We start from the raw sequence: 23007 nt of genomic DNA, 5'->3' as shown, positions 1-23007 counted from the left end.
AACTTGGTTTTTACCTGGAAAGTGGCTCCAAACTTTACCAAGAACAAAACATTGAGAGTATTCAGGTGTTACTTTTCACAGACACTCTCAAGGCTAACAAAGTGACACTTGAGTGCCATAGAGAGGGCAAAATGCTCTAAGTTTAGTTCTTGAGAGGGAGGTAAGAAACTGATAGGGCTACAGCATTGTAAGTCGCTGGTCACACTGGGTGAGTACAATTTCAAAATTGGGTCACTGTTTTTTCCACTGGAAAGAGGACATAAATGCATTTAAAATCATACAGATATAGATTAAGTAATCAAGCAGATGGAAAAAGAGGTTCAGACCTTATAAAGGATCTCAAGCTCTGACATGATCTGCTTCTGCAGCTCCACCGTGATGTCGAGAGGAATAACCTGCAAAACAATCACATGGCCAGAATTTGAACCAATACACTCACATTGACCTTTATGAACCATCTGAGCACTTGAAATTTCAAATGCAATCCATTTACACCCAAATAGAACTCTTGAGCAAAATTAGTTATATCGAACTCACATACTGTATGCAATGCTAGACACGTCGCCCTGCCTTTTTCCAAGAATTGTACAACTTGCAAATAGTCATTCAAGTACACTTTTCTGTTTGTGCATCAATACTTAATGTTTCAGCTCGCTTTTGATCTTGAGAGTGAATGAGAAACAAGTTCAAAGAGTTTCCCTTCAACCAGTATTGACAGAAAATAAAACAGCCTACCACTTAAAAAAAATACAATTTTTAAACATCTAAACTCTCAAAGAGATATTCCAAGGTTTTTCATCTACTATTACAAAGTTTTGAACCAAAAACAGTTCTGTTGTTGCAACCTAGGTGTTTGTTCTCTCTCTTCTCCACTTTTGTAATGAAGCAGCGACTAGCTAAAATGCTTCTTTAGTTAAGGTTAGATTATCAGCCTCCCACTGAAATAATTGATTACAGGTAAGGCAGTAAGGCAAGGCCATGCAGTTAAAGCTCAGCAGAGATCACTTACAGCCTTAGCCAAATAGATAGCCCTGCTCGAGCAGACCCAGGCAGAGCGCAGACGGAAAGATGAGCAGACACAGCAGAAGATACGAGAGGAGAGGAGGACAGATAGGAGATAAGACAGAAGAGAAGTGAGAGGATAAAAGTAAACTAAACAGATGTCAATGAGGACGACAGGAAGGGGAGAGAAAGAAAAAAAATGTGAGAGTGGAAGAAATGACAGAACAGAGCTCTGCTAAGGTATTAAAAAAAAAGAAAAGAAAAGAAAAGAAAAGAAAAAGAAAGAGCTGCTGTGGCATAGTGAGGCCCACAGGGTCTCAATCATGCTTAACTGTGGCAACGTGTGTAGGAGTGCTGGATTTGCTCTTTTGTGCTCTTCAATTAGTAGAGCACTATTAACATCTCCAGCGGTTATTCATTGCATCTTGCCGCAGTAAAGTCCACCTGTAACAAAGCCGCCTGAGTTCACATCTTCTGCTCTGCAGGCTCTTTGTCTATTTACAAAGCAAACTGGCGGCATGATTTCCTTACCCATTTTTTGAATGTGAGCGATAATATCATATATTGGGTCTTTAGGTATGTTTTCATGGTTTTTCTGTGTAATCCAAACAGCTCTGCCAATGTGTAATCTACAAACTATGTACACATTTTTTTAAGTGTACTAAGGAAAAACAGTAGATTCCTTTAATTTAACGTAATGTTTAAGTGGTCGCTTTAAGTTCCAGAGCTTGAGGTTCTAAAGCATACAGACATACGCACATGCATTGCTCTTACCTTAACCGCTACAATTCTCTTCCCAAGCAAGTGGTAAGCTCTGTTAAAAGGAAAAATGGATTAATGGCAAAGCAAATTTTCTTAGCAATACCTTACATTTGAAAAATGTACAAATACATAAAAATCAATATCAACAACATGTCCAATACTCTTCAAGAAGCAAGGATGCATTAAATTGATAAAAAGTGAAAGCAAAGACATTTATAATGTTACAAAAGATTTCTATTTTAAATAAATACTGTTCCTTGAAATGTTCTATTCATCAAAGAAAGCGGAAAAAGCATGTTTTCATAAAAAAATAAGCTGCACAAGTGTTTTTAATATTAATAGTAGGAAGAATTTCTTGAGCACCAAATCATCATATTAGAATGATTTCTGAAGGATTATATGGCTGCTGAAAACAGAGCTTTGCCATCACAGGAATAAATTACATTTTAAATTATATTTCATTTTAATTTTTACAACATGTCTTTTTTACAATTTGTGATCATTTTTTAACTGTAGCATTGATCTTACTGACCATAAATCTTGTGACATAATACACATACACTGCCGTTCAAAAGTCTGGGATCAGTAAGATTTTAAAAGTTTGCTACTTTCATTTTTATCAAACATTAATATTGTGAAATATTATTGCAATTTAAAAGAATTGCTTTCTATTTTAATATACTTTAAAATACAATTTATTTCTGTGATGCAAAGCTGAATTTTGACATCATTACTCCAGTCTTCATTCTCACATGGTCCTTCAGAAATCATTCTACTTCATCTGCTATATTTTTTGGTACTTGTTTCAGGATTCTTTGATAAATAAAAACTTTTAAAGAACAGCATTTATTTAAAATAGAAATCTTTTGTAACAATATACACTGCTGTTTAAAACTTTAGGGTCAGTAAATTGTTTTTCTTTCTTTTTTTTTTTTAAGAAATTAATACTATTATTCAGCAAGGATGTGTTCAATTGATAAAAAGTGATAGTAAAGACATAAAAACAAGATTTTTTTTTTTATAAAAAAAAAAAAAACGCTGTTCTTTTTAACTTTTTATTCGTCCTGAAAAAAGTATCACAGGTTGCAAAAAAAAATATGAAGCATCACAACTGTTTCCAACATTGATATTACATCAGCATATTAGAATGATTCCTGAAGGATCATGTGACACTGAAGACGAGAGTAATGATGCTGGAAATTCAGTTTGCATCACAGGAATAAATTCTATTTTAAAATACAATAAAATAGAAAACCCGTATTTTAAATGGCACGATATTACTGTTTTTTCTGTATTTTTGATCAAACACAGCCTTGATATATAAGCATAAGACACTTCTTTAAAAAAAAATAAAATAAAAATATATATATCTCGCACTGATCCGAAAACTTTTGAACAGCAGTGAACGTGTTATATGTGACACATGTGGCCCTGGACCACAAAACCAGTCATAAGTAGCATGGGTATATTTGTCGTAATAGCCAACAGTACATTATATGGGTAAAAATTATCGATTTTTCTTTTATGCCAAAAATCACTAGGATATTAAGTAAAAATCATGTTCCATGAAGATATTTTATAAATTTACTACTGTCAATATATCAAAACTTAATTTTTGATTAGTAATATGCATTGCTAAGAACTTCATTTGGACAACTTTAAAGGCGATTTTCTTAATATTTTGATTTTTTTGCACCCTCAGGTTCCAGATTTTCAAATAGTTGTAAAATATCCTGTTCTAACAAACCATGCATCAATGGAAAGCTTATTTATTCAGCTTTCAGATGATGTATAAATCTTAAATTGACCTTGTTTTGTGGTCCAGGGTCACATATGTCACATATTTAAATCTATACATTTTGCCATTTATTATATATTCGTATTTGCATTTTTAATTCATGCATTTAAACATTTTAAACATTGCTTAAGTGTCCAAACACTTTTTGTGGTCATTGCACACAGAAAAAAAATAAACAAATGAGGACAGACAATGACTGACATTTAAGGATGGAAACTATGTTCAGGGTTTTGTTTAAGTCAGAGCAACCTGAGATGTACATCCATATGACTAGGTAAGACACTCAGGTGCTTTTTAAACATTTGTATTTATTTACAGATTATCAGCGGCTTAATCGCTACGAAAAAGAGCTCAGAGGAGGGGTGTCCTCATCCTAAGTGTCAAATGCAGGTGAGGTCAACCCTGAGTCAGTCACCTGCGAAACCTCAGCCATTCTGAGCTGTGGAGCGTTATCAGCTCCGTTCCCGTTTCAGCGTGAGCTCTCCCAGACAGGCTTCCTGTTACAGGTCGAATTAACGGCAAAGCCGCAATTATTTAATTATGATCCTTGCTCATTCCGAGCAGTGGATCTGGTTACTTCAGTAGGTGCTGAAGAGGGGTTGGGTTACAATAACCCACGACACGGTCCATTCCACCAGATAATATACTATAACAACAGACAGCTGCCAAATGAGGGTGGATTCAACAACACAGCCGCACGGTATGTGTGCTTGTGTAACTAAGAAAAAAAAACAACAGAACAAGAAAAAAATGATTTGATTATGGTTCTCTGTATGTAGGCTGCAGTAAACAAATTCGTAATGGTTCATGTTTGAGACACTCTGTGTGATTTATGGGAAATAGATGGCTGATCTGGTTACAGCTCCAGACACCTCGTAACTCCTGCAAGCCTTTAATTAATGTCGCTCTAAGTGACGCGACGGCTAACTTCCCTCATTTAGGACGACGACACTCGATCCCATCTCACCTCAGTGTCCTCTGCGGGTACACTTTACACTTTGGAAGATTCTGAGCCTTCTAAGATACGGAAATGCTTGCTTTACTTATTGGTGACAAATTATTCAATTAACATGCACTGAAAATTAAATCTCAAAAGGTTTAAGTCAAGAAACGCAACTCAACTGTCAAATTCAAGTGATGTCAATATCTGTTGGAGGTGGTATGTCATAGTTGTTAGTGATGGGCATAGCTCAGTGCTGACTATCAGAAGGTTGACAGTTTCACTTTGTGCATATAGCAAGTCAAAAGACGTTATCATTGTGCCTTTAAGCAAGACATTTAACTCCAGGTCTCTCCATAGGGACTGACTGTGCAATATGTACACTATAAGTTGCTTTGGATAAAAGCATCTGCTAAATGACTACTTACTACTTATAATGTTGTCTAAATGGTCGCTTCAGGACATTCTGAACAGTAATGTATCCTACTAAGCCCATTTGCAAAGTTCATCTAAAGTCCTTGAACTCTGACCCTGCTGAACAGTCATGCAGCGATGACTTCAGACTGACAGACGCCTGGTCAGGACGAGGTGACGTAGTGACGTGTGGTCCTGACCCCCGTAAATGTGTCCCTATTCTCTGTTTGTTATTTACACTCCAGAGCCCGAGGTAATGAAAGCTCTGTCATGCAGTATTCATGGAGCTCTCGAAGACAGCCATCCCATGCATGCGCGTTTGCAGACGAACACACACGCATGCAACCACACAAACAGGTTTCGATTACAGTGGCCAGTGCGGACCAGACAGTTCTCTCCGTCTCTTTCTCTGTGCCATCTAACCTGAGATGACCAGATGATCACCTCACCTGAAAGAAAGCCACAAAGAGATGTGCACGAGAAGAAACAAAGCCTACAGCGATAGTTCTCACCCCGTGGGTCGTGACCCAAAAATGAGTCGCAGGTTAGTTCTAGGATCACAAATGGTAGGAAAAAAAGGCAAATAATTGCAAATAATCTACACACACTACCAGCCAAAAGTTTTTGAACAGTAAGATTTTTTTTTTTTTTTTTTTAAAGAAAGACTGCATTTATTTGATCTAAAGTACAGCAAAACAGTTTTTAAAATGTTTTTACTATTTAAAATAACTGTTTTCTATTTTAATATATTTTAAGATTTAATTTATTCCATTTAAGTAAAACATTTCAGCATTATTAGTCTTCAGAAATCATTCTAATATGCTGATTTGCTGTTCAAGAAACATTGTTATTATTACTATCATCAATATTTAAAACAGTTGAGTACTTTTTTCCAGGATTCTTTGATGAATAGAACGATCCAAAGATCAGCATTTATCTGAAATAAAAAGCTTTTGATAAATTATAGGAATGAATACTCCTATTAAGCAAGGATGCTGTTGATCAAATGATGATAAAGATATTTACAAAAGATTTCTATTTCAGATAAATGCTGTTCTTTTGAGCTTTCTATTCATCAAAGAAACCTGAAAAAAAATCTAAGCTGTTTTCAACATAATAATAATTATAAAAATGAATGTTTTTTAAACAGCAAATCAGAAATTTAGAATGATTTCTGAAGGATAATGTGACTAGAGTAATGATGCTAAAAATTCAGCTTTAAAATCAGAGAAATAAATTACATAGAAAACATTTATTTTAAATAGTAAAAATATTTATCTTTGGATCAAATAAATCAGGCTCGTGAGCAGAAGAAACTTTAATTGACAATCTTACTGTTCAAAAACTATATATATATATATATATATATAAACACACACACACACATACATACTCACACACACACATATATATATCCCCAAAGCCTTGAACAAAACTATATATGACCAGGACTACATTAAAGTATGGGTTCACATGGTTTGTGCTGATCCCAGTGCATTTTCAGCAGCGAGTTATTGGTTGCCGAGAGCATAAAACCAATTCAAGAGAAATTTAGAATGTGACATTTGTTTACATCAATCATTCTGTAGGTTCTTGTATCTATGCATATATTTGTTCCGAATTTTAGTGTTTGAATTTAAGAATGTTTTTGTTTACTTCATCTTTTCTCGGATATGTGAGCAAGAAACATGCTTATAAACACAGTAACACAACATCAAGGGGTGCGGGTTAGGTGAAAGCCTTACAGGAGAAAAAAATATTTATTTATTCCTAAGAAAAGCAATTTAAGAAATACCCTTGGCACCATCCTGTATGCAGTCTGACGGTCACAAAGGTGTGTGTTTTGCATAAAGGAGAGTGCGTGTATGTGAAAGCGCACAGTAGAGGTGATCGAGGACAGCTGTGGAGATGGATGGCAGACTGGCCTAAATTTCCCTACGAGCAACATCAGAGATTATATTACATTACATTTCACCTGCCGCTACCTGTACTGCACCGCAGCTGTCAGTCTGAGCAGGAAACACAGTAATAGTGAATGCTCCCCTTCTTTAAATATCATTAATATGTAGTAAACAGAACATTCCTTGTATTGGCTTTTAGTGCTTGTTCCATACAGACAGAACAGCTTTAACACTTTAAAGAGGAAAAACGCAAGGAAAAAGGTTTGAATTAAGACATGAATGCAAAATTCAGCAGTTTCTTTTGTTTGAGGGCGAAAATAATTCTAAGCAAACACATTTAGTGCTGAGCTCGCCAGATTGCATTCTTGTCTGGGTTGCACTATTGGCTTTTTTAAAATGGTTGAACAATTTCCAACAACCCAGAGGTGCTCCTCCAGTAAAAGAAGCATATGATGAGGGTCTGTGTTATCCACAAAAGCACACAGAGCTTTGTCAACAGTCACTTGCTTCTGGAAATTAATGAAATGATTTGTGCGTGCAAGACGTTGACCTTGCCCTGTCCTCCAACTGTATAGGCTGTGGTATATAGCTTTGGCAAAGAAAAGATCATTAGAAGTATGAAAAAGAGTCACTTCAACTTCACAAGCAGCGTCGCCCTTAACTCGCATGTCTCAAGACATTTAATGAATCATAATATTGGGGGGGTGGTTGAAGGATGTCTGAAAACATGAGCACATGTGAGACCAATGTAAAATTAATCAGAACATGAGTGCGGACAACAAAACACTTTTTTCCTTTTCAGTTACATTTTCATTATTCAATTTGCTGGCTCTGGTTAAAACCTATAGATTGAACTAAAGGGTAAAGAAGGCCTTTGAAGAGGCTGACCACAATCAGTCTAATTAAATCTCAAGGTAAAAACCACGAGAGCAACACTCACTTGTAAACTGTTCCGCCATTTCCATGGCCAAGCTGCTCCTGGTACTGGAGGTCATGTTCATTTATCTAAACAAACAGTGAAAAAAAAACAGAAAGACTCTACAGTTATCCAAAGAGAGCAGAATCTAAATAATCTAAAGGCGTGAGGTGGGGGGTGAATTGTGTATTTCTGTGCATTTCTTTGATGGGTATGTGTATGCATGCATTCACAGACTTGTCTCCAGAGATTGCCACTACAGCAGTTTTCTCGATAAAATGGTAAAATAATCTAAAGTGAGCTGAGGAATTGAGACACAAACAGTGGAAGACAGAAAAGAGAAAGCGAGGCAGAGACAAAAGAAACGCCAAAATTATAACAGCAACACCAAGTTAGAAAAAAAAAAAAAACTACTGAGGTCCTAAGAAAGCTGAATTTCCAGTGTAAGGTCAATTGTGAACAAAAACGGAGGATCTATGCAATTTACAATTTGTAAATGCCTGATTTATAGAAGGACAACAGCAGCAAGGACAGTGATGGTAATTTTAATGACAATTTGTTTGCCTGTGCTGTCTTGTTCGACTTTGATAAAAGCTGTCAAAATGGAAATACAATACAGACCATTCCGACGCCAAGAGGCCAGAGGGCTCTTCACTTCCGAATGCCCTCCGTCTTTATTTTAACCTCTTCATTTGAATAGAAAAATAAAATACTTGCTGTAGGATCTTAAAAGGATAGTTCACCCAAAAATTAAAATTTTGTTATTAATTACTCACACTCATGTTGCTCAAAACCCACAAGACCTTTGTTCATCTTTTCAAAGTCAGAGAGCTTTCTGACCCTGCATAGACAGCAACATAACTACCACGTTTAAGGCCCAGAAAGGTAGTAAGACATCGATAAACTAGTCCATGTGACATTAGAGGTTCAATCTTAATTTTATGACGTTGCGAGAATACTTTTTGTGCTCAAAGAAAACAAAATGACACAGGAGCCGGCGTTCTGACATAGAACATCCATCTCTCTTTGTACATCGTATGCATCTGGTTCAAATAAGGAAGGCTGGGCAAAGACCATGTGTAGAAGAAAAGAAACTGTTGAATAAAGTCATTAAATTTTGTTTTTTTGCACACAAAAAGTATTCTCATAGCTTCATTATATTACTGCTGAACCACTGATGTAACACAGACTATTTTAACAATGTCCTTACAATCTTTCTGGGCTATAAAACGTGATAGCTGCATTGCAGGGTCAGAAAGCTCTCAGATGTCATCAAAAATATCTTAACTTGTGTTTGGAAGATGAACAAAGGTCTTATGGGTTTGGAACGACATGAGGGTGAGTAATCAATTGCAGAATTTTAATTTTCGTGTAAACTATCTCTATAACTCTCAGACCTTCAAGACTAAATGTCAGTGGCCAGTTGCAACAAATGCTTCAAATGATTTCAGATCCGCAGATTCCATAGGGCCAGAGTATCTTTGAGGCTGACAAAGCAGAAAAACGGTGAAGATCATTCTAGTAATCTTCTGACCTGAATTGTAAATACAGTTGCTAATTCCAGCTACAGAGGACTATTTTCAGATCTAGCTTTGAATGGATTCACCCAGGTAACAAATTAACTCCCACTTCAAAACATCTTTGTTTTCTTATGATGAATCAGATCTTTTTTAATTATATTAAAACCATGAGATAACATTTTATATATAAATATTTAATAATAATAATAAAAATAATGCTGAAAGAATATCACATATCTTTCTGTAAGTGGTTCATGAGATCATTTAGAAAGTGTTAGTAAATGATTAATAAACTATTTGAATGCACATTTATACATATTATTCAGACTTATGTAACAGTTACTCAGTGTGTTAATAAATGCTTTATTAACACATATTCCTACTGTAACTCATGATTGATTCAGGCAGTTATAAAACATTTACTAGCTGTCAGTTAACTGTTTTTGTGAGCTCATCTAAAGTTAAGACTATTTATGCCTTTTAAAGCTTTTACAAATGAAATTTAAAAGCTCAGTTATCTTCTAAACAGAAAAAGGAAAAACACAACACAGAAGGAAACAGACCATAGAAATATTTATTGCAAGATGCAAAAGAAATGAAACTGTACAACTGTACATATAAACGAATATAAAACGATTTGATATACAATGAAAAAAAAACCTCTGCAAAAATGAAACTGTACAACTGAACACGTAAATGAAAAAAAAAAAACCTGATAAAAAAATGATGTTACTTTTGTTATTTAAATCATTTTTCTATTTTATTTCTATGACATTGCAGAAATATATTTTACACTTTATTTCATTCAAACATTCATCAAGTGTATATTTGTATGGTTTCATTTTTGCAGAGGTTTATTTTTCATTGTATATCGAATTATTTTATATTCATTTATATGTACAGTTGTATTTCTTTTGCATGTCTGAATAATAAGATGTACAAATGTGCATTCAAATAGTTTATTAATCATTTACTAACACTTTCTAAATGATCTCATGAACTACTTACAACTAACTAACTGGTTTGTAAATAATATAATGCTTACTTTAGAAATGATTAACTGATCCTTAATAAAGTATAAAAATACAATTATTAAGCATATATATAGATGCTTATAAACCGAAAATAAAGCATTTATTGCTATATTTATAAACTGCTTACTATTGTCTATTAATGTAGGAACAATCCTTTACAAATGATTAATTAAATATTAACTAATGCTTAACTAATGATTCATAGCGTCTAGTTACTATAAAGTGTTACCTAATTTTTTTTTTTTACTGTTCCTGAATGTTTAATATATGTTTGAATAAATCAGTCTAAATAAAAAAAAAAATGGGGTAGAAATATAATTATGTAACTAACTTTATTAATATAAAAACTTAATTGAGTGTAATTTAAGCATTTACATATAAATCAGTTAATTTTAACCTTCAATATTATAGAACTGTAGTACCAACTGGCTCTAATGTATATTCCCCAGCATTAATCAGAATCAAATTGTAAAATTTGTGTGAAAACAGCCCTTTTATTATTATACTTAACTGTAATTAAATCTTCTACCAAGTATTATTTCCAGATATCAAAAACTATATGCCTTAAGAAGTGCATGTTAATTTGTGTGTGTTATTGTAGGGGAAGTGATTCCCCTTGTGAACTGGAATGCTTTGCTGACGGGCCACACCCTGATTACAGGGGCCCAGTGCAGGACATTTGATTAGGCTGAAGTGTCTGTGTGCACATGTGTTTGAATGCGTGAGGGAGGATGCTAGTGCCCCATTAACTGCGCGTGTTACAGGTGTCACAGGGGATGTGACTGTCTTAATTGTCTATCTGACACACTTTAGTTGAAAGACTGGCCTGCTGTGGGCCTGTGGAGGGAGGAGAAAAGGTGACAGGGAAATGGGGAGGGGTGAGCGGAAGGACACACAGATACAGCTCTGATCGCTCAAGATAAAGATCTCAACCGTACCACAGAGAAAGGGTCAGTAAACAGGCCGTTAGGAGCAATCAATAGATGCTTTCGCACATTCGCACACATAGGCTACGGTGACAAATTAAATGGGATAAGTGATATCAAGCATCACTGGTTGAGTGGTAACAGCATCGCTAACAAGATAACCAGATTCGATTGAAGTAGGAACACTGTGTGTATCAAAAATTGTGTATGCAGAAGTAAAAGTGTGTGTGTTGTGAAGGGAGGGCTACTATACCTGTCCATTCGTCAAAATCTTCTTAAGCTCAGCTGAAGATTTCTTTAAACTGCTGAAGTGAAAAGACACAGTATGACATTTTGTAAAGATGACTCGATAACGCTTTGCAAAAAATCTGACATGATGAGTAAATTGTGTAGACAGAGCAGTCACAGTAGAAATGTAAGATAAGACTCATTTGTCTCGTTGTATGATCTGCTGCACTTCACTTCCCTACATCACCGCTGAATAACACACACTGGCCTTCAGAATGCAGGTCTTTGTTCTGTGCCAGGGGGTTTCATTCTCTAAGATAGAATCCAATTAATATTGAAAAAATGTTTCTGCTGTACGTTTAGGATATGAAGACTGCAAACTCCTGTAAGCGTTTCTCTTTCTCTTGTAAAGAGAATGACATTATTGAGACCCTTATAATGAAATGAACCAATATCACCTTTAACTTAGCATCAGTTATATTTTCAAAGCCAAACTGCAACTGTTCACAACAAGGCCCTATTGATTAATATTTTATTTTCCTGAAATTTTTTTTTCCTTTAATTACTTCTTTAAATGTTTTCTACTTACATCATGACTTATTTCCAAAGCACAAAGACATATACATAAAGACTATCCATAAAGAAAAAAAATTACATTGACAACATAGAAGTTCAAAAGTTTGAGGTCAGTAAGATTTTTTTGAAGATGCTTTGAAAGAAGTCTCCTATGCTCATAAAGACTGCATTTATTTGATCAAAAATATAAAACAGTAGTATTGCTAAATGTGACCTTGGACCACAAAACCAGTCATAAGGGTTAATTTTTTGAAACTGAGATTTATACATCATCTGAAAGCTGAATAAATAAGCTTTCTATTAATGTATGTTTGTTAGGATAGGACAATAATTGGCTGAGATTCAACTATTTGAAAATCCAGAATCTGAGGGTGCAAAAATATCAAAATATTGAGAAAATCGCCTTTAAAGTTGTCCAAATTAAGTTTTTAGCAATGCATTTTACTAAACAAAAATTAAGTTTTGATATATTTACAGTTGGAAATTTTCAAAATATCTTCATGGAACATGATCTTTACTTAATATCCTAATGATTTTTGACAAAAGAAAAATTGATAATTTTGACCCATAGAACGTATTGTTGGCCATTGCTACACATACACCCGTGCTACTGATTTGTGGACCAGGGTCACAAATATTAGTACAAATAAAAATAACTTTTCTATTTGAATATACATTTTTATAAATTATATTTATATAATTTATAAGTTATATAAAATATATAATTTTGGATCCATCAGAAATCATTCTAATATGCTGCTTTGACGCTCAAGAAACATTTATTTTTATTCTAAACGTTAAAAAACATTATTACTAAGCAGTGGAATCTAATAGGTTGTTTGCACATGACGTCATTGCTGTGGCGCGAAATGCAGCTGGAGGGCAGGAAGTGATATTTCTCCATAGGAATCACTAGCAGAAACTCAAAAATGCCTATGTTTTGTGTTGTTTATGGATGCTCAAATCAGTCAAACCGAGAAACTCCAAAATATCTTTTATCATGTATGAAAATTTGCTGTTCATAAGGGGGGAAAGGCAAGAAATTGACTGAAAAGCGCAGGAAAAAGTGGCTTGTAAACCTCCGTCTGTGGTCAGGAGGAGAGTCGGATAATGCTTGTGTGTGCAAATGGTTAAGAAAAGATATAATAATATGTTAAGATATTAATAAAGAAATACATAAATATATACAGGGTGAGACAGTGAGAATTCACCTAATGCTAAACGCCACACGTAGACACAATGTAAGATATTATATTTGTAGTTCCGAGAGCGTCATTGATTATAACGGAACATTGTGAGATTGCAATAAATTGAAGTGAGTGACAGCTTTTTAGTGACTATATGGAAGCGCTATTTGCTCGCTTTCTATAATCAGATCGGAATTTGAATAAAAGTTTCGCTTTACGTGCTGCTAACAGGAACAATAACCCGGACCTATAGAGAAAAATCACTTCCTGCCCTCCAGCTGCATTTCGTGCGTCCTCAGAATCACGTGATTGCAAACAACCTATATTAGTAGTATAGTTCATGACTATAAGTTGTTGACCAAGCAATGCAGACAATTTGAGGTATTAATATAGAATTGTATTCGAGTCTACATTTAATAGCTTCAAACACGGCTGATCCAAACAGAATTTCTAGTCAACTATTGATTTTGTAAAGGTAATTCTACTTAATCATTAATGCAGTAGCTTTACTGTAAATACTGTACATATATCTGTATTTATAAACAAATCTGGGTAGTACGATTTTTCTCTCAGTGAGGGCAGGTATGATCTGGGATCACTCACCTATCATTGGACCGGGAATCAGCCGCAGAGGAGCCCCTGCCACTCGAGCATTCGGGCCGCGTGTTCACCTGCGGGCAAACAAAGACAATCAGAGCCCTGTGCTAATTAACCTGTGATTCAACAGCAAACTGCCTGGTTTGGCCGCAAGGTTAATTGGCTTTTGTGGGGGAGACAGAGAGAAATAAAGAGAGAGGCTTGAAGAAAGGGGTCACTTCATCTATTAGGCAAAATTAAATATAACTCTGGGAACATCCTTGGGTTAAAAAAAAAAAAAAAAAATGAATCAACATCACGTCCTTTATTTGTCATTAAAGAGGATTCATGAAGCTGCTTATTGTCAGAGCCACGCTAACAGATCACAGTGGGAGAATGAAGGAAAACGCTCAAAGAGAGTCTCTATATAAATAAGTAGATTAATTGAGGTCTGTAGGTCGTATAGCGTAGTGCAGCAAAGCAGTGATTCTCTTCTTAATTAGTGTCTATGAAGACCTCATTTAGATCGGTTTATCAGGGTTTTTTTATCCTCTTCAAGCCAATTAATTTAGAATTAAACAAAAACAAGCACAAAACAACAATAAGATGGTCTGTGTCTATTTAGATAAACAAACTACACCACCCTAAGCTTGGGGTTAAGTAAGATTTTTTGGCTAAAGAAACTATTTTTATTCAGCAAGAACGCATTAATTAATTAAAAGTAACAGTAAAGACATTTCCAAGGCTGCAAAAGATGTTTCAAATAAATGCTGTTCTTTTGTTTTAACCAAAGAGCTTGCTGTTAGTCAAAGTATTATGCAAAATTATGCAGCATAAATGTTTTCACTATTAATAAATGTTTCTTAATCACCAGAGCAGTATATTACAATAATTTCTTAAGGATCATGTGACACTGAAGATTGGAGTAATGGCTGCTGAAAATTCATCTTTGCCATGAATAAACTACATTTTAAACTATATTAAAATAGAAAACAGTCATTTTAAGTGGCTATAATAGTTCATAATTTTGCTGCTTTTACTGTAGTTTTAATTAAAAATGGCATGTTTTGCATAAGAGACTTCTTTTAAAAAACATGGGGAGAAAAAAAATTGCACCGGCCCCAAACTTAAATTACAAGCAGAATTTTGTATGACGTTAACTTATTGAGTAATATAGAAAACAGAACAAATAATTCTTTTAGCAGATGAAATGAAAAGCATTGAGGGGGTGGAAAATGAGGGCCAGACAGTGAGTCTTGACTTCAATTGACATTTCAATAAGTGGTACACAGCATAACCGATCCATGCCCAACTCTGCTGAAACAATCACTGAGACACATACCTTCAGGCCGTGTATGTTGCGGATCCCTGGGGTCTTACCGGCTGAAAAGAAAATTGACTAGATTGTAGATCACGTGAGACCAGAGAAAAAGAACATGAGCAGAATATATTAAATGTTTAAAATGACAGAATGAGTCTATCTGCATTATTGTAAAGTAGACTGAGATGCAGCTTAGAGAGCTTTTAACTATCATAAAGAGTATTGTGTGTGAATGTGCATGTATTCAGAAAGAAATTGCTTTACTAAACCTGATATTTATTAACAGAAAATGCTCATACACAAACACACGTGAGTAGGTCATTGCTGACTATGGGGTTTTAAACTGTGATCTAGGCTTTAGGTGGGCCTCGGGCACGTTTACTGTTGCAGTGTTGAACTGTAATTTGGACCAGCACACTAACACACACTATACACACCTCGTGGAAATATCTGTAAAGGCTCAGGTAACAGTCCATTGATGCGTTGCTCCATCACTGTGTTGCAATACTGCAGAGAATAAAATGTGGGGGGAAAAAGAAACTCTTAAAAACAGCCCAGTTCATTTTTTCAGTATATTACACACTGAATCAATATTATGCTCGATGAAGGTCTTTCAGAAAAAGTCCCATGGAGTACATAAAAGCAATATTAAGTCAAAAAACACATTCTCGTTCTCTCAAAGTCACTTGCATGTTGGGGGGGAAAAGAAAAGATGCTAAATGAATCAGGCACTCTGCTCAGGTAATCTTTTTGAAACACCAGTCACCCTCTGTATCAATTCATCCACTGTAATGGCTGCCAGGCGCAGACCAATCACTGAGTTTTCTCATTTCAGCCTGACGTAAAAGCAATCTGCCAGTAACGGCTGCCTATTAATTAATTACACTGCATAATAAGCTGAAATGGAGTCTGGCATTTATAAAACTTATATTATATAATTGTATTAATGTCATGGCAAGGTTTTTGTGTAATTATTTGTTTTATCTTTAATCTAATAAAAGTTTCTTTAATTATGAGAGTAATGATGAAATTGTAAAGACTTGTTTTGTAATGACACGCTGTACATTTACTTACATGACACTTCATATGAGAGATATATATATATATATATAAAATAGAGATATGTGTGTGACCCTGGACTACAAAACCATTCATAAGGGTCGGTTTTTGAAATTGAGATTTATACATCATCTGAAAGTTGAATAAATAGTATAAGTAGTATACATAAAAAGTTGTCCAAATTAAGTTCTTAGCAATGCATATTACTAATCAAAAATTAAGTTTTAATATATTTATGGTACAAAATGTACACAAAGTCTTCATGGAACATGATCTTTACTTAATATCCTAATGATTTTTGGCATAAAAGAAAAATCAATCATTTTTGACCCATACAAGGTACTTTTTGCATATTGCTACAAATATACCCATACAGGGTCACATATATACACACACACACACACACACACACACATACACTCACATATACACACACACACACACACACACACACACATATATATATATATATATATATATATATATATATATATATATATATATATATATATATATATATATATGTGTGTGTGTGTGTGTGTGTGTGTATGTATGCATGTATTTATGTATATATATATATATACACACATACATACATACATACATACATACATACATACACACACACATATATATATATATATATATAAATTATTGTATAAATATTCAATTTTTTATATTGATCTTGCAGGCATCTACCACTTCTGCTGATTCTACTTCGAAAGAACTCCCCTCTTATTTCAAACACACGCACAGATTTTTGTCTCCTGCCAAAAGAACATTCAATTGATGCTTCGGTTAACAGAACCATCTGGTCGCTCGTCCTCTTCTCTCAGTCCAGCACGAGACCTTTGTGTCCAAACACAGAGCCCCCATCACACACAATAAAGCCATTAAAAACCACAGATCCAGATGGACAAGAGAGGAGGGGAGAGTGTCAGTGTTTGAAAGAAAGACAGAGACAGAGAGAAAGAGAGACAAAGGCAGAACAAGACAAAGGTCAAAAGCAAGCCTAACCAAGGGGCCGGCGGTACAGTGCCGTCCCTCCGCCGCGTGCGAATGCGTGATGAATACGCCGGGGCGTGCGCGAGGACATGCAGAGGAAGCAGTGTTAGAGCAGCTGTTATTAAATACCCTATTTATCACTGTCACCTCTCTGCACTGCCTGCAGGCGCTGAAACCATGTAGCTCTACCAAAACACAGACCTTTAATTTTCCACTCGGTTGCTTTATCGATTAGGGCTGCAATTACCTAACTAATCTGTAACAGTGTATTAAAAGAAACCTCCCTTTGTTGGACAATAACTAAAGGCAGTTTGATCACAGGAAGGCAGCTTGAGAGCTGGAGGGAACAGAGTCGTCGGACCTCCGCTCTGTTGGACCCCGATCATTAACACACCCTGAGTAAAGCGCTCCATAATTAGCCAGCCCAGCCTGGGAGATCAGTGCCTGTGTGTGTGTGTGTGTGTGTGTGTGTGTGTGTGTGTTAGCGAAGCTACATCTGACATGGGTCAGTCTTTAACTTTGAACTAACATCCTGAAAAGGCTGACGGTAAGAAGCAGCTCACCAGGGACCCAGAACATCTCAGAGACCTCAGACTGATGATTGCTGCTGGACTAAAAAAAAAAAAAAACGTGCAGTAAAGACAGTTTGAAGGTCGGATTCCACCAGAGAGCTCGGCGAATTAGCTTACGCACCTGTAAAGCAAGAAGTCATCTCTTAATTCCTATTAAGTCTACATAACAGTAGATCCCTTCACATGGAATTAATTGAAGCAAATTTATAAAGGTCCCCACAGAGACCCCAACAGCCACCAAGGCAAAGGGCACATGCTTGAAATATGACCACAATGATCGGTTAAATGTAGGCGCAAGCTTCCGCACACGTTACACGCATATTAAATTTCCCCATTCTCAGCAGCTTGCGCTCTCCCCAGAGGAGCAAACGGCATCATGGGAGGAAAAACTCATTTTCAGAAAAAGTGGACTCGGTTGTGCTGTTAACCAAAATGCGACGAGGAAGCAATCTGCAGCTCACTGTAATATTCACTGTCAGAGTAATATGGCCTCAAAGAATTCTTTGGTGACGTGCGAAAATCTCTCTGTACATAAGCATTAATGCAGATTGTTGCGATAACAGATGAGACCGCGCGTACGCATTCCCACAAATATCTCCAATGTCAGAATGTGCGCTTCAGAACCAGTCACACGGCGACCGCAGAATTAATCAAGGCAGGAAAAAAAGTTGAATTACACTCAGGCAGTGCAGGACACCCGCGAGACATCATTGTCAGTGTGTCACCTTCTGGCCTAATCTGGCTAATGACTGCAATGGCCTTGAGAGGTACAACTTTGATAAAGCATCTAAAAATAAATAAATTTCAAATCTAAGTGATTTCTTTTCCTGCAGAAGCGGTGCTTTTGAAGCCCATGGCTACTCGAGAGTCATTGAGAGCTGATGGGGGGTAAAAGACAACACCAGCTGAAAGTGGATTTTGAAAAATTCCTCTACCCAGGAGGGCTGTGCTTCTAATGAGGCGAAACTTTAAGTATTGAATAATAAATAATAAAAGTTGATAGTTCATTTAACTTCCACTGTACTTCGCAGGGGGAAAAACTATTACGAGTCATTACGCTTGGTGTCCACAATGTGAGCTGTAAGTATTGAAAGCACTTCTACGGCGGTCTTAAAAGAACGTTAGGAACGACAAACGGAAATCTGAGAGAGATAAAGAAGAGTTGGCAACAACATTCCTGCACTCAAGAAGAAAGACTGTTTAAATAGGGAATCAGGCAAAAGTTTACAATAGCTTTTTATTAAACGCGTGAGATGCAAAAGTTTTCAATTTGTGCCTGGTCACAGGGGGAGGCCACCGTCTGAGTCAACACAAAAATTAATGAATAACAAAAAAATACACAGGATTTTAATATTACAGTTTTCCCTTTGCTAATCTTGCTTGGTTAACACCTGTATAATTTAAGATGGGGGTGCGAGCCAGAGATGCACGTCGCCATGGAAACATCAAGAGGTGCAGCCAGAAAAAGGAAATAGATGAAGAAATTGAAGAGGAAAAAAGAAAATATGTAGCTACTTGTCATCCTTGCCAATCAGCAAAGTAATGAGAACACTTTCCCCAAGGGTGAATAGATCTGGAATAATAGATTTGTAATAGCTTTTCCCTTCCAACAAAAACACTTTCAGCATTCAGAAGTCTAATACAACAGACTGTAATAGAGCGCAACAGTGACCACCCACTTTTCAGCAGCCTTGGTTCCGGAAGTATTTTTCTTTGTTCATTTTCTTCATAAGCATTTCATTACAGCACTTTTGTTGAAGAGTTTCATGAACCAGCCAGTTGCGGGATCAGGTATTGTAATACACCACCCTCCAAAAGTTTGGAAACACCCCTGGCAAAGTGTGGTTTTGGACCATATCAGCATAAATCCTTATTTTTTGGTGCAAATACATTAAAGTAACTTGACATTATCATTAAAGACCAGCAATAATAATTTTAATTTCGCTTATATAATAATGACAATATATCCATGTCAAAGTCAGACATGCCCCTTTGCCAGCTGTGATGCCTGGTTACTGGTTTAAACTTGGCCCAGGTTTTTAAAATATTTTTGGGTCAGCACACCTTAATAGCTTCAACAATTGATTGCCAATTAAGTTTAGAATACAATACAATTAATTTAGGCCCAGACTATGCAGAGCTGTAATGGCTGCTAATGGTGGATATTTTGATGAATCGAAAATTATTTTCTATGTATAAACTGTAATAAAATATGTTTTCGTAGTTTGTGTCCCTTATCAGTGCAAAATTATCACAAAATAAAAAGGATTTATGCCAATATTGTCCAAAACCCCACTTTTCTAGTGCATTTCCAAACTTTTGGAGGGCAGTGTATATTGGTATTGGCGATAACTGTGGTGTCTCAAAAGTTTAATACTGTTATCATGTTAATACTGCCCATAAACTACCAGTCAAAAGTTTTTTAATTAAATTAATTAAATTTAATTTTTTTAATGTTTTTAAAGAAGTCTCTTTTTTATCCAAACTACAGCAAAGTAAAATTTTGAAATACTCTGTACTATTTATTTAATACTATTTAAAATAACTGAATATATTGAATATATTTTAAAATGTAATTTATTCCTGTGATTTCAAAGCCAAACTTTTAGCATCATTTATCCAGTCATATGATCAGATATGAATATTCTGATTTGCTGCTCAAAAAAACATTTATTTTTATTATTACTATGTTGAAACCAGCAGAGTACATTTTTTTCAGGTTTCTTTGATAAATAGAAAGTTCAAAAGAAAAGCATTTATCTGAAATAGAAATCTTTTGTAACACTATAAATCTCTTCATCATCGCTTTTGATCAATTTAAAGCATCCTTGCTTAATAAAAGTATTAATTTCTATAATTTATCTCCACAAAAAAAAAAAAAAAAAAAAAAAAAAAGACTCCAAAAACAGCAAATCAGCATATTACAATGATTTCTTAAGGTTTGTGTGACACTGAAGACTAATGATGCTGAAAATGTAGCTTTGATTACAGGAATAAATTACATTTTAAAATATGTTCAAATAGAAAACAGTTATTTTAAATAGTAAAAATAAATTTTACTTTGAATCAAATAAATGCAGGCTTGGTGAGCTGAAGAGACTTCTTTAAAAAAAAAACATTAAAAACCTTACTGTTCAAAAACCTTTGACTGGTTAAGTACTTTAAAAGTGCAGCGAGACAGACTTATCATTCGCAAAGTTTTGTTTCCATCATACAAGTGACTTCTCTGATTGGTAGAGTTTTGTTTAACTTTTCGGTTAAGAATTCTTCTCAATTCTTTACTGGCTTTATCTGGATACTAAACATTTAAGAAACTATGTGGAAATCGCAATGTTTAACAGATATTTCAAAGAACTCTGCATTTTTACATCGGGCATACTCACATATGACAGCATGGCTTTGAGCTCCTCATCACTGCGAACTGTGATTCGGTCGCCAACTTCATCCTCATCTGAAATAAACAAGAACACCTCTGAATCATCTAACACCTACTCACATGCCCATTTAAACATTTTTATCACTCATTCTGCAAATTTGTATATGCACTTTTTTGCATGACTTTAGCCCCTTATGACAAACTGTTTTTGCTAAATATAGATAACAGCATTGCAAAGAGATAGCAAAATAGATTTAGTATTGCAAAAATGGCATAATAATTTAAATACAACATCAATGCTCACATTCAAAAGCTGTGACTGTGGCTTCAGGCATGACATCCCTGATCGCGGCCTGCCAAACAAGAGAATCACTGAGCAATCACACATTTGACTGACAGCTGTCAATCATCACCACTATTCTAACAACGACTCTTCTGGGAATGACACCCTCCATAAATGGTTTCTCCCTCTAAAATATACTGAGACACCACAAAAATATACACTGTGACTTCAGTTAAATCAGCAACTCACCAGCAAATCATTGAAGTTGAGATGTGATGGACAGTCCACTGATGAGTCCATGTCTCCCACCGGTGTCTTTATCCGAATGACGATTCCCTCAGATTCCATGCTGCACAGGTTATTCAAAACAAGTAAAAGCATAACAAAAGCACACCGAGAAACATAATCTTGGTTTTCAGTGCAAATTCCCAGACACACAGCAGCTGTACAGCAGGCTAGACGGCTAGCTGCTTAGCTCCCTAACAGTGAAGCAAACATGAGAGTTTCCCACACAACTGACGCAGCGGCTACTCGTCTAATAAACGAACGACATGTCATTCCAGATGTACTGACTACTCTTAATCCGATTTTAAACTATGGGCTGTTAAAAAACGTATTCTTTTCAGTAGTTAACAAACTGTCAACAATGAAAGTAAAGCAGAGGAAGTTTAGCGGAAGTGTTTTGACATTTACCCGGAAGCCGAACGTCCATTCGAAGCATATAAAAGCCTCACAGAGTAGCTGACTGCTGGATATTACTCGCGACGCTTCTGTATCAATTACTGTTGCTTGTATATGATTGTTTTTTCAAAATGTTAGATAAATTTTGTATAATTTTAATCACACACGCATCTTTTTCTCGCTGTCTGTTATTTCCGTTTAACACATTTCCTTCAGCTTTCGCTTTGACTTAAAGTTCATCTAAATATATTTAAGTAGCCGCATAATAATGGCCGTTTCTCAAAAAGAAAGGCTGAATCCTCCAGAGGTCGCATTTGTAGGCGGAATACGTCATAAAGATCATCTTATTTTAGAATATTAACAGTTATAAATTTGACCATTATTCTTAGTTAAGCATATTGTTGTAATATTCTTATAATTCGCGAATGTAATACTCAGTTTACTGAAATAAACTAGGCTTAATTACGTATGCAGCTTGCAAATGCGACTTCCAGAGGATTCAGCTTTCCGTTTGAGAAATGGCCACAAAGGATTTGCACCTCCGTCACGATTGAATCAGTTACCCGGATGTACAGCCATACTGGCGATACTCGGATGTAAACAACAGCATGGACTGCACGGCTAATGTATATAATATGTTGTTCTGCTAATTTATGCTGTCTAAACCATGGGAAATAGACGTGTGGAGGCTGCTAAATCATATATAGAATTATACTTAGTAAATAGGAAAGGAGGCAACTACAGTTAATAGGTGGTAAAGATATATACCAGCCGTATTAATTAAGATATTAGCCTAATATTTTACCTACCTGACCAGAAACGATAAGAACAAACACAAATGTTGTCAAGATTCTTGCCCTGGAAATCCTGGTTCAGTTTGGCCAACCACAAACCCCCTTTGTTCCTCAATTCCCCAACTCTTCTCCTTGA

At 35.5% G+C, this 23007-nt stretch overlaps 1 protein-coding gene across 2 annotated transcripts in view; it reads right to left on the bottom strand.

Moving 5' to 3' along the window:
* map2k5 (mitogen-activated protein kinase kinase 5) overlaps positions 1-22213 on the bottom strand; it is a 64937-nt gene extending 42724 nt beyond the window's left edge. The window contains exons 1-10 of one of the 2 annotated variants that reach the window (XM_051114971.1): positions 21646-22213; positions 21418-21466; positions 21121-21188; positions 15539-15608; positions 15123-15163; positions 13808-13875; positions 11467-11515; positions 7758-7822; positions 1777-1816; positions 327-395 (exon numbers count right to left, since the gene is read on the bottom strand). In XM_051114971.1, coding sequence (XP_050970928.1) covers positions 327-395; positions 1777-1816; positions 7758-7822; positions 11467-11515; positions 13808-13875; positions 15123-15163; positions 15539-15608; positions 21121-21188; positions 21418-21466; positions 21646-21777 — 651 coding nt within the window. In that variant the 5' untranslated portion in view covers positions 21778-22213. Of the gene's footprint in view, positions 1-326; positions 396-1776; positions 1817-7757; positions 7823-11466; positions 11519-13807; positions 13876-15122; positions 15164-15538; positions 15609-21120; positions 21189-21417; positions 21467-21645 lie in introns of both variants that reach the window. The other variant, XM_051114970.1, reaches the window with a different exon arrangement.
* Between the last annotated feature and the right edge of the window lie 794 nt (positions 22214-23007).

This window comes from Labeo rohita, chromosome 7, assembly GCF_022985175.1.
Source record: "Labeo rohita strain BAU-BD-2019 chromosome 7, IGBB_LRoh.1.0, whole genome shotgun sequence".
In the NCBI taxonomy this organism is placed as follows: domain Eukaryota; kingdom Metazoa; phylum Chordata; class Actinopteri; order Cypriniformes; family Cyprinidae; genus Labeo; species Labeo rohita.
Note: the sequence above shows the minus strand (reverse complement) of the source record. Positions and strands in the feature narration are given on the sequence as shown.